The sequence below is a fragment of the Leuciscus leuciscus genome (genome assembly GCF_965113295.1).
Source record: "Leuciscus leuciscus genome assembly, chromosome: 5".
Classification (NCBI taxonomy): Eukaryota; Metazoa; Chordata; class Actinopteri; order Cypriniformes; family Leuciscidae; genus Leuciscus; species Leuciscus leuciscus.
Genome location: NC_138729.1, coordinates 18,684,436 through 18,701,878, shown reverse-complemented (window position 1 = coordinate 18,701,878; position 17,443 = coordinate 18,684,436). Strand labels below are relative to the sequence as shown.

General features: G+C 43.0%; 1 protein-coding gene across 1 annotated transcript in view; it reads left to right on the top strand.

Annotated features, from left to right (window-relative positions):
• Positions 1-1,736: 1,736 nt before the first annotated feature.
• LOC309498293 (neurogenic locus notch homolog protein 1-like) overlaps positions 1,737-17,443 on the top strand; it is a 52,859-nt gene continuing 37,152 nt past the window's right edge. The window contains exons 1-2 of the mRNA XM_082168918.1: positions 1,737-2,053; positions 2,830-2,902. Coding sequence (XP_082025044.1) covers positions 1,996-2,053; positions 2,830-2,902 — 131 coding nt within the window. The 5' untranslated portion in view covers positions 1,737-1,995. The remainder of the gene's footprint in view (positions 2,054-2,829; positions 2,903-17,443) is intronic.

Genomic DNA, 17,443 nt, shown 5'->3' with positions numbered 1-17,443 from the left:
GGGTTCTCAGTCAAAAAGCATGTTAAAACATAATCTTTTGTATTAGTCCCAAATTATAATCAACATGGTGACGTGGAAATCTATCAGAAAAGATTGCTATCATGTGTATACAAATCAGAAAGTGATGTGTGTTGACCTCAAATTTGGATCTTTAAATGATCAAGGATCCATGCAGAGATTGCTGAGAATTAAGAGAAATGGGGCAACATGGGGTCTACTCTGTACCACAAACTTTCACATAACCTCCAACAAACAAAAGGGGGAAGTACCTCTGTGTCACTAGCCCAAAGCAACTTCCTGTTTGTGATTATGTAGCCAAAAACCAAGTGTGTAAGGGAACTGTCCTACAGTTACAGCTCTATGGCGCATTACATGTGCGCTGGGTGTCTGTCCACACACTGTATCTCTGTACAATGCTGGGAAGCAGCTGTGGCCTCCCTAAAACAGACAAGTCTGTAGTGCAACCAGCTGGTAAACATGTCGCGCAGGCATTTGGGGTTGAAATGTTTGGGTTGAAACTTTTGAATTCTACATTTTACCATTTGGTTCGCTCATATCTTCCCCTTCACAACGTGAGCTCTACATCTACCATGTCTTAAAATGTTCTCATTCCAAACAGTAAAATGCCAAACATCTATTGCGAGATGAATCCAGGAGATACCCTCCAAGCTTGAGCTTCACGTCACGCCTGCCAAGCCTTAGAATCTTCACGTCACGCCTGCCAAGCCAGAGCCTCTTCACGTTACGCCTGCCCAGCCAGAGACTGTTCACGTCACGTCCACACATGGAGGCGCAGCGCCTCTATGGCCAGCATGTCCTGCATTTATGTTAAGTACTTTAACTGAATCAGTTAATTAAAACTTATGATGTTACTAACAACATCAATTAAAGCTCTCTGCTTCTCTGTTTAACAACAGTCACCTGGTTGAACACTAAAGGCCAACTAGTGTCTGCAGAGGCACTAGTTCCTAAACTGGAGAGATATAATAGGATAAGATGTAATATAACTATGGGGGAATTTTTGCCCCAAAATTGTAAATGTTTGAAGCCATTGTCCTGGCTTATTTTTTGACCATTGGCTGATACCTTTCTGAACTAAATCAAAACAATAAAAATGTATGGTGTCAAAACCCCAAACCTCAGTGACAGCATGCTGCATAATATATGCAACTATTTTCACTTTATCAATAACCATCATCATCATGCAAATCAAATTGAGAAAAATCTGTTTCTACAAGATATGGATAAGTTATCATTAGTCTATGTTACTACAGGAAGAGTTTCTGTACTAAAAGTCATTTTCTCATCCATAAAACAAGCACAAAAAGTGTAGCCTATGTGGATGACAAAAACTCCCATAATAATAATAATAATAATAATAATACATAACTCTTCAAATACATTAGCATAAATAAAACAATAAAAAAAATTCTGTACTATGTGAAAACAAATTACACTTTATTATTATTTTTTTAAATAAATTGGATTGGATCCCCCAGGTGCAGTGTAGGCTTTAGATTAAATTAAATAAAAAAGTCCATATTTGATTAGTACCGTAGATTAGTTATATTTCGATGGTAACTAAAATCTTACTGTAATTGAAACAACAACATCGATCAGCTCATTCAAATTTTGGTGCTGAGATTTTCCCGATTACATGTTTTGAGATCCCCAACCGAGTTTAAAGGGTGGGCGTGTTTTTCCCACTGCCATTTCAGAAAGTTTGTCAAGTAAATGAATAGCTAAGGCTCCAGCTCGTGAAGTGGAGTGGCGGAGGGAGCCTCTGGATGAGAGCAGGGGAATGAAGCCTTGAATACATGATCTCATTCACTCAGCTGAGACTGCACGAGCTGCACCGGAGTTCGCGAGGACAAGCCACAAGTGCCATTTTTAGATCTATTCTTTACTTACGTGATTTATTTCCTTTTCTTGAACAGACCAGTGTTGGATATATGTTAAGCCTGCGTGGAATCCCACAACTATCCATAAGAAGGAATGCATCTTTTCCTCGTGAAACTAATTCTTCTGACATCACTCATTACTTTGACGCAAGGTAGGCTACGTTTCATTGGAAGATGCTTTCTTCGTTATCAGACAAGTAGCACATTTCTACACGATCTTACATTAGGATTAATATGATTACTAATCAATAGCCTAAGTTAATTTCTGACATTTATTGTAAAATAAAACACCTTGTTCGAGAAGAAGTCACTTGTTGCGCACTGATGTCAGCACTCAGCCTCACTTAGGCCTATTTCAAACCACAGAAAGAGCATGGCATCATAAATCGTTTGATGTTCAGTAGACTAAAGTTTAACTTTGCTGCCTGTAACTGTATCACAAATTATAGGGTTATCAAAATATTTTGGACTACGACTGTTAACTTGTAACTAGTGTAACTTTACCGCAAATACATATTAATATTTTTAGTAAACTCTGGAGATTGTATTTTTCGCACGTCACTCGTAATGATATCAATTTGAACTGAGATGTCGCTCCGCATATGGCGGTTCATAAGTACAATTCGGTGCAAATATTGATCTAGCGCAGTTTGAGTAAAGGTTCACCAGTTTTGCAGTTAGATGCTACCTAACGGGCATTTATTGCAAGCCGTTTTTTTGTTCTTTTGGTTTGGAACCAAACTGACAAATCAAGAAAATGTAATAAATATTATTATTAATTTTATATATATATATATTAAAAAGCAAGCTTGCATAATTATAGTCTTTTTAAAATTAAGGATAATACTACTTTTGGAAATATGTATATCATGATATCAAATCATGCAACACTCAATAGAAATGTATTACCCTGTTTCTGTGTTTCCAGGCCTGGAATGTTCCGAAAAATGCCAAAATGATGGTACATGTGAACCTACGGCAGACGGGAGAGGAGAATGCAAGTGAGTAATTAGAACTCAGTTACATAAAACTGCTGCGTCTGAACCATATTGGAACCCTGGAGGAATTTAATATGATGTTTTTGAATTGCACAAATCACTAATATGAGATTTCCTTTTGATCCGGTTCCAAAAGTTTTGAATGCCGTGTACAAACAATCGCATGCCAAAACACATGTGATCAATTTGAATTCCAGCCTCACAAACAAAAGCAAAGTCTGCTTCTCTCCTTGAAGAACATGGCCTCAGCTGCGACGTACACAACCTCTGATGAAGAGAGTCTAGGCCTAGGGCATCACCCGCCGAACCCCCCACCCCCATTGGGTTGCAAGCATTTGGCCAGGGTAGCATTGTCTTCGGCTATTGTAAGAATTGAGAAATTAGGAGATGCCGGACAGTCTGGTTGAAGAGCAACCAGACCCTGAGAGGACAAAGGACCTCTCTGGAAATTAACATTTGAACTAGCCCTCATGCACTATCGAGACGAAAGTCTCACCTCCAAAACATCCTAATCATTTCATTCCCTCTCTCTCATGCTTAGATCACCTGAATTCACCCAAGAAAATGTATAGTTTAATGTGAATGATTATCACAGAGTGTTTTTCATGTTTAGTATCATTTAAAATGTCACAGTGCGACTGGTACAAATGTTTCATTTCCTAATAAGTAAAACAAAAGGTAATACGTTTTTTAAGAGTTTATGGATAACTGGCACACAAGGAGGGGTTGGCCTCTAGACAAATGGTCTCCCCAACAGGTGTAACCTCTGAATGCAAATTTCCATTGTTAAAAGATGTTTCCAAGTGAAAGAGGTCCTGACTATATAATGAAATGCAGCAGGGGATTCGGGGCCTTTTCTGTATCTCAGATTAGCCCGTGAGGCTGAGAGTGAGACCTCTCAGCCTCATGTATTTCTTAATGTTGGGTTGCATCTTTTCTCTTTATTCCAGAGCATTTGATGTTTTGTATCGATTATCTTTGAATTGATTATGAAATTGGCATGATACATTTACCTGACATAATAAATTGTTACATTTGATTATTCTAACTGACTTTGACATTATTTTCAATAAAGAGTTAAAAGGAATAGTCAAACATTCGCTCATTTAATGATGCACAGATATGGAGTCAGATGAAATAACGAGAGAATACATATTCAAATGTATTGCATTTAATCAAAAAATACTTTGCCTCGAGAAAATGACAGTAACACGTAAAGACCTTCTGTGCTGGTCGGATGCCGGTTTTGGGCCGATTGAGCGCGAGCCAATGAGTTTATCAGGGTAGCTATGAAGGAGCACTATTTGAAATGGGATGGTGATGGCTCTGTTTTTTGGCCTCCCTCAGTGGACTGCAAGCACATGGAGGGCCGCTGGTGGTGGGCCACATCTTAATTCTGTCTGGCAGCCTCCCTGCCTTAGTCAGGCCACAAAGTCACCATTGTGCCCTATCATACTCAGATTCCTCTAATTAAACATGGAGATACAAACGAAGGCCGCTCTCCCGCTCAGGATGGCACGTTACTATGTCTAGGACCTTTTATCTTTTATTTAAATGCAACTGGTGGACAGACTGCTTGGGCCTCTAACATCTAATCAAATTGATTTATTGTGAATGCCCTCAAATGCTTCATGACATACTTTGCTCTTTTAGTAGCCGCACTGTATATAGTGAAAAAGTGTAGAGGTTCCCTTAACCCTCTGAGGTCTGAGCTGTTTTCTGGCCCTGGAGGTGTTCTGACATGCTCTGACATTTGTGCTTATTTCTGTTACTTGTGACATTGTCATGGCTAAAGTCTTATTACACTGTATTTATCACAAACTCTGCTACAATAATATATCAGCAGCATGTATGTAAAAGTTTGTAGTTTTGAGATAATGACATTTATGCGTGGTTTGTGAAAATACCAAAAAAAAATTTTCACTGAAATAAGGCCATGAAACCCATACTGATTATTTCTTCACAAGACTTTTGAAAATTGTATCACGTAGCCTAGAATATTTGCTCCAAAACTATGTGAAAATCACCCTGACTGCTCATTCAGATAAGACAATATATTGATTTAAAATTTCTAAGATGTGTTTTGTGTGAGAAAGCCATATGCGAAGAGGCGTGATCATCTCATGAATATGTAAGCCTTCAACACCTGAGAAAGACAAAGACACTCCCCTAACTGCCCTATTAGGAGCGATCAGGCCCTGTCATTCAGAGCAACCTTGCACAAAGAATGAGGAGATTTAAAAAATAATGGCTTTTAGATTGTTTGGATTTATTTACAACACAACATAATCCAAAAATACACAACAAATGACAAAAGAGCACATTGAAAACAATGATCCAAAGACAGAGACCTTTGTGCCATTCCTAAAAACATTGTACATACCTTTCATTTCCAAGGTGTTTGATTTTCACTTTACCATGTTCATGTACAGAGACTCTTTACATGTGAATGTTGAAGTCAGCAGGACTGTTGCATCTGGTCCCTGAAAGAAAAGAAAAAAAGTGAACATACTAGGGGTGACCCCGAATAGTCGAAGATTCGATGCTTCGATAGGAGGAGCCTGATTCGACTACCGATCTCACGGTCGAATCTTCGCAGAGGTGTTATGAAACGAGGATCATGCCACTTTGGCTATATGAGGGCGCTCAATGTCTGATTTCACATAGAACTAGCTTTTATGTAAATACGTTAATATTCAGTCTTTTATGACAATGCTGTAGGCCTATATAAAAATGTGCAAAGAAAGAAGCTTTTAATAAATATTTTTTTAACGTGCGTGAATAAATCCAAACACCCCGTGACAGATTTAAGTTTCACTTTCAATCCGTGACCGACAGAGGAGCGTCTTCGCGGCAAGGATTTAATCTTTAACAATGTCTGGGAAAAGAAAATCTAAAGTGTGGATGTACACGATTAGAAAGGATATTCTCCAAGGCTGGATTTAGCATCAGGAAAACCATGATCGCACTTCTGCCGGCCAACGTTAACATGTTTCACGTATAGACTGGGTTTCACGTTAGAATGTATTTTATCCGTGCGCACAATTTGAAAAGACTCCAACGGACAGACAGAGTGAAAGACTTTCAGGATTTGTTCTCTCGATCAGGTATGGGTACAAGTGATTTCAAAACTTTTCAGCCGGTTCTAATTTGATTTTTGGATGCTGTGAACATTTTGAGCTAAAAAGACTGCCTCTCCAGTTTAGCATTTATTGTTGTTTCTGCAGTTAAAAAGACAAAGTTGAAAATTCTGGCTACTATCGTTATTTTAATAATTTCTTTATTTTAATTTTATTTATTAATCTGTCAGGGTTATCTAATCTAACTATTTGCGGCTTGTGTTTTGAATATATGTTACCCTACACTTTAGGCATTTTGCACACATTTGCTCCTCATCCTGTGACTTGATTCTGATTTATTTCGTTTTGTATTTTTGTTTTTAGAAAGGTATATTCTGTTCTAATTTAATTTAGTAAATTAATTGTTTATTTTTTCGGTGCATAGATGTTGTGCTGTAGGCTGGCCTGCTCGCACAGGTAATTTAGCCGATTTAATTTGATTTGCATGTGAAATGCAAATCTGCAGTGTGGCCTTTCTGGAGTTATTTATGTTATTTCTTAGTTTTATTAATCAAAAATGTTTTTATACATTTTCTTCTATATCTTTGTGTGATTTTCTGTACATCGCGGCTTTGAAACGTTAAAGCCCCGCCCCCAGCCCCACCCCCATACACATGATTCGACTATTAGTCGACTATGGGCAAGACATGACGATTCTGATTCGACTATGAAAATCCATAGTCGGGGACAGCCCTAGAACATACTGGTATCAAGAGAAACTAGGCCTGCACGATTTTGGGAATACATTTTAGATTTTTCTGGTTAAAATTGCTTTTTAAAATTCACAGAATACACACACACACACACACACACACACACACACACACACACACACACACACACACACACACACACACACACACACACAAATGTTTCCAACAATATATAATATAATGAACACCATGTTTGTTGTGCCTTGTAGGCATACGCTATGTGCAGTACTGCATAAAATAATTATAACAATAACCTATAGCAGCCTATAAATCTTCCAAAAGATTTCAGTAACAATGCTAGACAAAAATATATTGATTATCTTATGTTACTTCAAATGTTTCCATTCGTTATGATGATATGAAATTAGATAATAGTAAAAACATAAAGCCTAATGTTTGGTGCATTTTTCCTTTCAAACGCAATCGCGCTCCAAAATATGATACATTCAAACGCACAGCGCGCTCCAAAATATGATACATTCAAACCCACAGCGCGCTCCAAAATATGATACATTCAAACGCGATCGCGAACATTATGGTTATACATATCTATGTTTGAGCAGATATCCACAAACAGTATTTAACAGTAAACACGGGTCTAAATAGTATAATATTCACCATATATCTAGCAACAGTTCAACTGCAATGTGAAGTTTATGCAACAATACCACAAACTAATAAGTAAGAATTTCTTACCTTACATCTTTCTTGTCTTTAAATCGCGTTCTTCTTCTTCTGTGTTAAATCCAATGTAAGCTCAGACGTGTCTTCCAAACTCGACGAAAAGCAGAGACTTGTGAAGTTTTTTGGTGTTTTGTGTTTGAGGTAAGGAGGGTGTTCACGTCCCATGTGGACGATTTGCATGTGAATCACTTTTGCGCGAGTGGGCGTGGTCGAATTAAAAGTAATTAGCAAGCGTTTGAGATACTGGACATCCTGTTGGTTTTATACAAATTACTTAAACAGAGAATATTTGTTTTCAGTTTGAATCCGATCATTTAAAAGTACACACTTAAATGTTTATAAAGGTATATGGCTCATAAATGTGTGACAAGTATTCGCTGAGTTTTGTTTCAGTTTATAGACGTGCTCAAGAAAAAAAAGTTCACCGCGACGGAGAGGCAGAACGCACACCCTGTTTATTTTCTTTATTTTACAAAAGCACAATGTTTTGATTTGATTGTAAGTGGACACATACAAAAGTAGAAATATCACAGATTCTTTTTTTTATATTTCTTTTTTCTGTATAACCATAAATGACGGAGTAATTTAAGTTTATTGTACTACAATGTGAAGAAAATCCAGCAAAACGCGGGGGCGCGTTTGCTGACCTCAGAGGGTTTTTTAAAGGGGTAGTTCACCCCAAAACATAAATGTGTTTTATACTTTATACAGAAAGAACCCTCGCTTGCAAAGCGGGCACTTCCAAGTTATAAAATCTCATAAATGTGGACGGCGAGGCACAGCCGGCCGCCTCACATATATCTTCAATAGGTATTCCACTTGACCAAGCCCACGATGAGGCCATACCTCTTGTGGAATGAGCTCTGACGCCTAAGGGGCAATGAAGGCCCTTAGACTCATAAGCCAGCGCAAAAGCGTCCACTATCCAGCGCGATAATCTCTGCTTTGTGACAGCAAGCCCTTTAGTGCGGCCGACAAAGCATACAAGAGTTGTCTGATTGAGGCAGAACGCTCCAGATAAACTCTGAGAGCTAGTAAATTTGCGTCTCTTTCGTCATCTGGCGAGGAACATAACCGTGCCTTGGCTTAAGGACAACTCTGGAGTTGTTTTGCCCAAACTCAAGGCAGGAAGCGCTTATTGATAGCGCTTGTAAATCGCCCACACGCTTAACTGAAGCCTGCTAGTAAAAATGTGGTTTTGAGCGAAAGTGGCTTCAGGTCCTTAGACCGAAATGGCTCGAATGGGGGACCCTTCATGGCTTCCAGGACCGTGGAGGGGTCCCAGATAGGCATAGAGGGGGGTCGAGGAGGGTTTAACCTCCTTGCACCTTTAAGGAAGCGCACAATGAGGTCATTTCTTCCTAGTGGTTTATCGGCCACAAGAGCGTGAGATGCTGTTATGGCTGCCACATTCACTTTGAGCGTGGAGGGGGTGCGACCCACGTCCAAAAGCTCTTGCAAGAAGGCGAGTACACTTGGTACTTCGCATGAGTAGGGGTCCAGGCTCTGTGCTGCGCACCAGCCAGAAAACACTACCCATTTCTGAGCATAGAGGCGTCTAGTTGAAGGTGCTCTTTCTTCAGTGATGGTTTTCAGCACCCTATCCGGGAGACACCCGGGTACCCGTTGAGGGGCCATACATGAAGGGCCCACAAATCGGGACGGGGGTGCCAAATCATCCCGTTTGCCTGCGTGAGAAGATCTCTCCTGCACACTTGCACTCCCTGATCCGTTCGATGACCTGTGGTAGCATCGTGACCGGAGGAAATGCCTACAGCGGGCGGCTCGGCCAGTCGTGGGCAAGCTTCCCTGCTCTTTGTAGAAAATGTTTGGCAATGAGCGTTGTCTTCTGAGGCGAAGAGGTCGACCTCTGCCTCGCCAAAGATGCTCCATATCAGCTGAACCATCTGTGGGTGAAGAGACCATTCCCCTGGGAGAACTTTGTCTCTGGATAGCATATCCGCACCCTGGTTCAGAATGCCTGGCACATGCGCTGCCCTCAGTGAGCGCAGGTTGTGCTGAGCCCATAGAATGAGACTCTTGGCCATGATGTGCAGGTTGTTTGACCTGAGACCACTCTGGTGATTTATGTAAGACACCACTGCCATGTTGCCCGTCCGGACCAGGACATGGTGGTCTTTTAGATATGGGAGAAAAGCTTTCAGTGATAGAGCCACCGCTCTCTGGGTTTGACCATAGGCCAGAGATGGGCCTGCCCTTGTAAAGGGCCCCCCAACCTAAGTTGGAGGCGTCTGTTGAGATCACTTTTCTCTTTGAAACCACACCCAAACTTATGCCAGACTGGTACCAGTCGGTCACTTTCCAGGGAGCCAGGGCTTTTATGCAGCCGTGGCTCGCTCTGATTTGTAATTGGCCAGATCGCCACGCGTGAGCTGGTACACGGGGTTTCAGCCAGCGCTGAAGAGGACGTATGTTCAGTAGTCCTAGCTGGAGTACTGATGATGCTGAAGCCATGAGACTCAACATCCTCTGAAATCTTTTTAGGGGGGCGCGCCCGCCCGCTCTGAAATATGGTGCTAGGCGTTGAATGGAGAGTGTACGCTCTGGTGTAAGACGCGCTTTCATTTGCATAGAGTCTATCACTATACCTAATAAAGAAATACTTTGGCTGGGAGACAGTGTGCTCTTGGCAGCGTTGATCCTGAGACCCAGGCATTCTAGAGGATGCTGCGTCCATACACTTCGTAAATGTACGAGGTGCCAGTAACAGGCCGAATGGTAGTACTGTGTACTGGTAAGCCTGACACTCGAAGGCGAATCTCAGAAATGGCCTGTGATGAGGCGATATCTGGATGTGAAAATAAGCATCTTTCAGATCCACTGAGACAAACCAAACCAATGGATGCATCATAAGCACTTTGTTCAGGTGTCTGAGGTCTAGGATGGGCCTGAGGCCGCCATCCTTCTTTGGGACGAGGAAGTAACGACTGTAAAAGCCCGACTCGCTTTGTGAAAGGGGAACTGGTTCGACAGTTCCCTTTTCTAACAGTTTCGGCACTTCGGTGCGGAGAATGTGGGCCACGCCCCTTCTCGCCGTCTTCTCGACCACAGCTAAAAAGCGCGGAGGTCTCTGAGCGAACTGTAGCGAGTAGCTTCATTTTATTATGTTCAACACCCATTCTGATATACCGGGGATGGCCTCCCAGGCCTTGACCCGCATAGCTAGGGGTTGAATGAAAACTGGAGACGGGCCGCTGTGAGATAGGGACCCGGTCATACAGCCGTCTTGTGAACACCGTGTGAACAGCGCTCATGTGTAGCCTTTATCACATCTCCAGCGCAAGCTGGGGGGAAAACTGATACTGTGGGAACAGTTTTCATGTGTAGTGGTGCGTACGTTACAGTGGGCACACAATCTACATTTAATATCTCTCCCGTGCTGGTTGGGGGAGAGTTGATACTGTGTTGGCAGTGTTTGTGTGTAGGGGCATGCACGTCATAGTGGGCACACGAACTACAAGCATTACACTTACAGCGTGAGCTGAGGGGAAGCTTGAAACTGTGGGAACAGTGCTTATGTGTAGTGGTGCGCACTGTTCTCTGAACATAGAGAGAGCTAGCCGCGGACGCGGGCATCATTCGCAGGCCGCTCGTTCCGTTGAAAGGATATGTCGTCATCCCGTCGCAGTCAGGTCAGCCGCCCTTAGCGAGTGCAGCTTTCGCGTGGTCACAGCCCAGACAGGAAGTGCAGAGGATGTGATGATCTCCGCCGAAGAGAGGACCTCTGAACGAGACGCACGTGACTCGAGGCATTTGCAACAACGGCTCAGAAATTCACTCTTTTAGAAGTGCGTTGCAGCGGCGAACACACTATATTAGCTTTTTGAAAGGATATGTAGCGCCGGATGGCACAGCAGGACAACGGGCTGAAGGCGGCATCCAGGAAAACGTATGCCGGATCCTCAGAACTGCAAGGCAGGTGGCTTGTCCCACTGAAGGCTTTTCGATGGCGGCGAGAGGGCTTCTCATCCGGAGATCAGCGAAGTGGTGAGTTTGCTGAAGGAAATAAAATCTGGGTTATTTATAGGCAAAAGCCGCACCCATTTTGGCGGGCTCTGACGTGTCAGGGTGGGAAGTGCCCTGATTGGTTCATGCGTCTGAGCCGCCTCGCCATAGGTTTGTGCAGTTGCCGCAGCACTGCGTTTTAGGGTGTACTCACACTAGGCACGGTTGCCATGAACCGGGCCCGAGTACGATTGTCCCCCCTCCCCACTCCCCCTCTGGCCTGCACTCACATAGGGTTTCAGCATTCGTGCCGGAGCACGCTTACTTCATTATGGTGCGACGGTTTCGGGATAAACAGGAAGAGCGGCGCTCTCACTGAACACAATGGAGTCCAGCACGGTTAGCGCTCACACTGCATGCGAACCGCGCCCGAGTCCAACTGAACCGTGCTCTGGCCCACCTCTTCCAAGCGGGCCAGGGCCGGCTAATTGAGCCGCGCCCGGGCACGGTTCGGAGCACTCACACTAGTCAAATGAACCGCGCTTTGGTGGTCAAACGCACTCGGGCACGGTTCAAACTGGCTAGTGTGAGTACACCCTTAAAGATTTTTCTTCAATATTCTCGAGAAAAGGAGTTTTCCCATAGCGTAAGCTAGCCTTACGCAATACAAGAGACCTCTCGAAAGGGAACATCTGCTCTGGCCTGGGCGAGCATTGTAGCACTAGTAAAACACTGTTGTCATGGGCTACTGGTGGCCACAGAATGAATCCCATCATAGTGAAGGTAGAATAACAGTATGGGGTCATTCTCTGGTCACAAAATCAAACACGAACAAGGGCTGTTTACAGAATCTGTGATTTATTTTTATGGGGGGTTTTGGGTTGGATGGAGATTTGCAAACTGAGAGATTTTTCACCTAGGTTAAAAAGGATCCTGCAGTTTTGATATGCATAGTTGTACAATGCATCCTTATTTTCATCAAAATGCACTGATTGTGTTTTGTCGCCACGCACGAGCCCTCGTGTCCGGCCAAGATGGCCGCCATCACGCCTAAGCCCTCGTCTCCGGCCAAGATGGCCGCCGACACGTCTGAGCCCTCGTCTCCGGCCAAGATGGAGTCCCCCTTCCAGAGTCTCGTCCCGTTGAGAGCCCCCTTCCAGAGTCTCGTCCCGTTGAGAGCCCCCTTCCAGAGTCTCGTCCTGTCGAGAGCTCCCTTCCAGAGTCTCGTCCCGTCGAGAGCACCCTTCTAGAGTCTCTTCACGTCATGTCTGCCGAGCCTGAGCTTCTTCACGTCATGTCTGCCGAGCCTGAGCTTCTTCACGTCATGTCTGTCGAGCCTGAGCTTCTTCACGTCATGTCTGCCGAGCCTGAACTTCTTCACGTCAGTCCTGCCGAGCCTGAGACTGTTCACGTCATATCATGCCTGCCGACCCAGAGACTGTTCACGAAGGCCGATCCACCCTGGCCACCTGAAGGGTCGTCTCCGCCATGGCCGCCTGCACAGCCTGCTCCGCCCTGGCCGCCTGCATAGCCTGCTCCACCGAGGATGCGCCCACCGGGAGGGGGGAATACTGTCAGGGTTATGTTTGTTTTTGATATGTTTCTCTGTTCATGTCTGAGTTTGTTAAACTTCTAGTCTGTTTATCAGTTCTCCTCTGTTCCCTACCTGTTTGTCTTCTTGGTTACTAATTAATTAGGTTCCTCGTTTCAGGTGTGTTGTGTTAATTATTCTCGTTAGTTCCTCTTCTTTGCTATGTATTTAAACCCTCTGTTTCTGTCTGTTCCTTGTCTTGTAATATTTAAATATGTGATATGTGGTTGTACGTTTTCATGAGAATCCTTGGATTAAAGTCTTTATCGTCTCCGTCGTCTGGCACTTGATTACAGCCACTTATTCGTGACAATTATAATGTTCATTATTATTCCGGCTTCCCCCAGATGCCAAAAACATGGTATAGTTATTCCATGTTCTGGATGGCTTTAGCTTTTCGCAATAGGTTATTTCAGTATATAGTCATGTTGTGGGAGGGCCCCTTTTGTGTTGCTGAGTAAAATCGGCAAAATATTACTTTCAAGCCAACCCAGGAAAAACCTGTTATGAAGCCTGTACGGCTCTTTTACAAAGTTTTCACTGTGAAGTTTTCACATCCAATAGCAGGCATTGAGGTGGAGGAAGACAGCTTTGAAGTCCTGATAATGTTAGCCCTGGGTTCAAAGACCCTTGTATACATGGATTTCTCGGCGACGTCATCACTGCATGCGCACGCAACCAGGAGGCAGAAAAGTCCCGCGGCCTTCGTACCAGAGTAACGTTAAAGGGTTTAGGGTAGGCTAGTAGCATGGTGGTGTTGTCGCTAAGTCAAAATGCTAATTATCATGTTAGTAATGTAACAGCCAATGTTAGCAGTGCAGCATCTATAGAGCCCGAATTTGCTTTTATATAAGTTAACCTTGTTTACGTTACTTTACGACCTGCAACATTTCATGACTTCACACATGTACGTGGCGATAATATAAAAAAACGTACTCTCAGCAATGGTGAGATCTTGCCGGATCCCTACGCAATACATGACGATCTTTGGATTGTGGATGACAAGTGGCCAGCAATTGTATGGCCTGATATATATAAGTATTTTATTCGAAATCCATGTATACACTACTGTTCAAAAGTTTGGGGTTGGTAAGATTTTTATGTTTTTGAAAGCAGTCTCTTGTGCTCAAAAATTCTGTAAAACAGGAATATTATGAAATATTATTGGAACATACATTTTAAAATGCATTCAAAAAGAAAACGTGTAATTTATTAAAGCTGAATTTTCAGCATCATTACTCCAGTCTTCAGTGTCACATGATCCTTCACAAATCATTCTAATATGATGATTTGATGCTCAAGAAACATTTCTGATAATTATCAATGTTGAAAACAGTTATGCTGCTTCTTATTTTTGTGACATATTTTATTTAGGATTCTTTGATGAATAGAAAATTCAAAAGAACAGCATTTATTTGAATGTTTTCTTGTAGTATACTACACACTTGGTATACTAAATGTCAAATTTGCGATCTAAATAGCTGTTTGAAAAAATAAACATGTATTTTTTTCACTGTTCATAACTGGTTGAGCAGTTAAACTCTAGTAGGCTATGTGCTCATGACAGCACAATATCCATCGTCAAATCTTTGATTTACAGTAATACGTTATATGTGTGCAGTCATGAAATGTTGCAGGTCGTAAAGTAACGTAAACAAGGTTAACTTATATAAAAGCAAATTCGGGCTCTATAGATGCTGCACTGCTAACATTGATTATTACATTACTAACTTAGTCTAACATGATAATTCATACATGCATCACAGTATGTCCGGATTTTGATTCGTAAACAGTTGGACTTTTTACATAATGTTATATTAATATGAAACACAAACAAACAGATCCAACTCTGAAATTGCAGTTTATTATTGAGTCAACAAAAAATTACAAACAATGCGAAATCTACGTTAATTACAATGTTCTTTTATTCTTTTATTACAGAACTCGGCATAACAGATAGCGTTTTTTTGCCTCCTGGATGCGCGCGCATCCGGTATTGTTTGTATACAAGAAACCCGTGTATAGACACTGCCTTGTCTTTGGAATTAATGAATTCAGATTCATTCAGAAAGGCTGAGGTGCTCGATTTTCTCCCTAAGAGCCGCTGATGGATGACTGACTTTCATAAATCCATTTGAAACTTGAACCTTTTGAAGGATTAGAACTTTAAACATTTAGAAAAAGCACTATCATTTTCCTTTCTTATACTTTTAAAAAAGCCAGATATTTGATCTGAATTCATTTCTCACTTCAATACAATGAAATAAATATGTACTTCTTACACTTTTGTTGCTGCTGTGTTTTGCTGCTGTATACTGTTATGTATTTCTCAAGCATACATTAAATGTCAGGATGCACAATACAAAAATTCTGGCCAATACAGAAGATAACCGATAGATGGCCATTATTAAAAATAATTTTGTGCTACAAGTAAATTTAGGCACCATGACATTATAATGTACAGAATCAAAATGATTAATTTTTAAACTTAAATTATTAAAATTTTTATGTCACGGTTTATGAATTCGCTGTCTCCTTTCTCGTTTTGTGTGTGTGTGTGTGCGTGTGGGCGGGGTCGCTGATCACTGCCGCTGATCAGCACACCAGCCGCGTCTGATCAGCGCGCCAGCTGCAGCTGATCAGCGATCCCTACTTATGCTGGGTACACACCAAAAGATTTTTTACATCTTATAAGATTTTCAAAATGTGATAGACCACAAACATGAGGACAAAAAATCCTAGATTTAACCGTTTTGCTCCTATAGTGTGTGGTGTGCCATGATGTGACAAAGACAGCACACCACACACAAACAGATTTTCAACCAGAGTCTCGACTGTGAACACAGGAAATCTCGCAAAATCTCGCGAGACCTCAGAATAAGAATGTCCACAATATGCAGGAAGAAATTTCGATGATAGTGTTTGGAAAGGTTTTACACAGCACGTTGTATAAACATTTGTGCTGTTGCCACAAATCAACAAGCTGATCCCCCATCTCTGCTGTCCACAACAATTTCACTTTGTGCTGCGCCATGACTGCGTTTGTTATGCTTCCGTCTTCCATCATCTCGCTTTCTGATTGGATATTGTTTCGTTTCACATAATAATCTCCAGAGCGTACACACGTTTGTCCTCGGGGTTCCCCCCACACATCAGGATTTCTGATCGTAAATATTAAACATGTTGAAAATTTACGATTCGCGATCGGGGCGGCTCCGACGTTCTTCCGATCATGTTCAGACACTCTTAACACACTTTACACCAAGGGAAAATCTGATAAGATAATCTGTAGAACCATCAAGATAATCGGGACATAGCTAGGATTGTCGGAAGGGGGGAAATCGGCCCAAAATCAGCCCGATTATCTTTTGGTGTGTACCCAGGATTAGTCCCTCTGTAGTCACCTTGTCTTTGTCAGAGCGTTGTGGAGGTTCCCGTGTGTTCCTGCCTGTCTCCAGTTCCCGTGTGTCGTTCGTTTCCTGCACTCCTGTCATTCACGCCGTCTACTTCCTGGTCTCCGGTCTCCGATCCATCTCCATTTTCCCCGGACTGCTATTATCATCATCGTCATCATCTTCATCGTCACCGGAGAGATCGGGTTTGCCCTCAGCGTCTGTGCTGCCAAGGGCATTTTTGACGAAATGTTCAATGTTCTTTTCCCTTCAGCCACAGACTTTCAGCACGAAGGAATCTAAGGTGGCTTTTGTGCTCACGCTACTCTCAGGACGGGCGGCTCTGTGGGGAACAGCGGTGTGGGAGAACCAACATCTATGCTGTTCCTCGTTCCAGGCACTTTCAGAAGAAATGAGACGGGTTTTTGACCAGGCGGTTGCAGGACGGGAGGCAGCTCGTCAACTCGCTGACCTCCGCCAAGGTAATCGCTCAGTATCAGATTACTCGATCGAATTCCGTACCCTGTCTGCCGAGTGCCACTGGAACGGGGAAGCGCAGTGGGACTTGTTCCTGCATGGGCTGGCTGACCGCATCCAGAAGGAGATCTTCACCCTGGACCTGCCTGGGAAACTCGACGGGCTCATCGAGTTGGCTCTGAGGGTGGACGCTCGCCTATATTGACTGGAGCAGCGGACCAGGATGACCCAGCTTCCCGTGAGCGTCGAAAGCCCTCAGGCCAGCGCCGGCGATGCGGTCAGCCCCGTTTTTGATCTCGAGCCCATGCAGGTGGGTAGAGCTCGGCTTTCCCGGGAGGGGAGAGAGTGACGGAGATCCAGTGGTCTTTGCCTCTACTGTGGCGGAGCCGGACACTACTTGAACACCTGTCCAGTAAAAGACCGAGCTCGACAGTAAACAGGAGGCTACTGTCGGGCGGGATCTCCGTGAATAAGACCTCATCCTCTACTCTCCTTCCGGTAAGACTGCTTTGGGCAACCCGGTCCACCCTCAGTCAAGCTCTTCTGGACTCGGGGGCAGAAGGTAATTTTATGGACTTATCGTTGGCTCGGACACTCAAAAT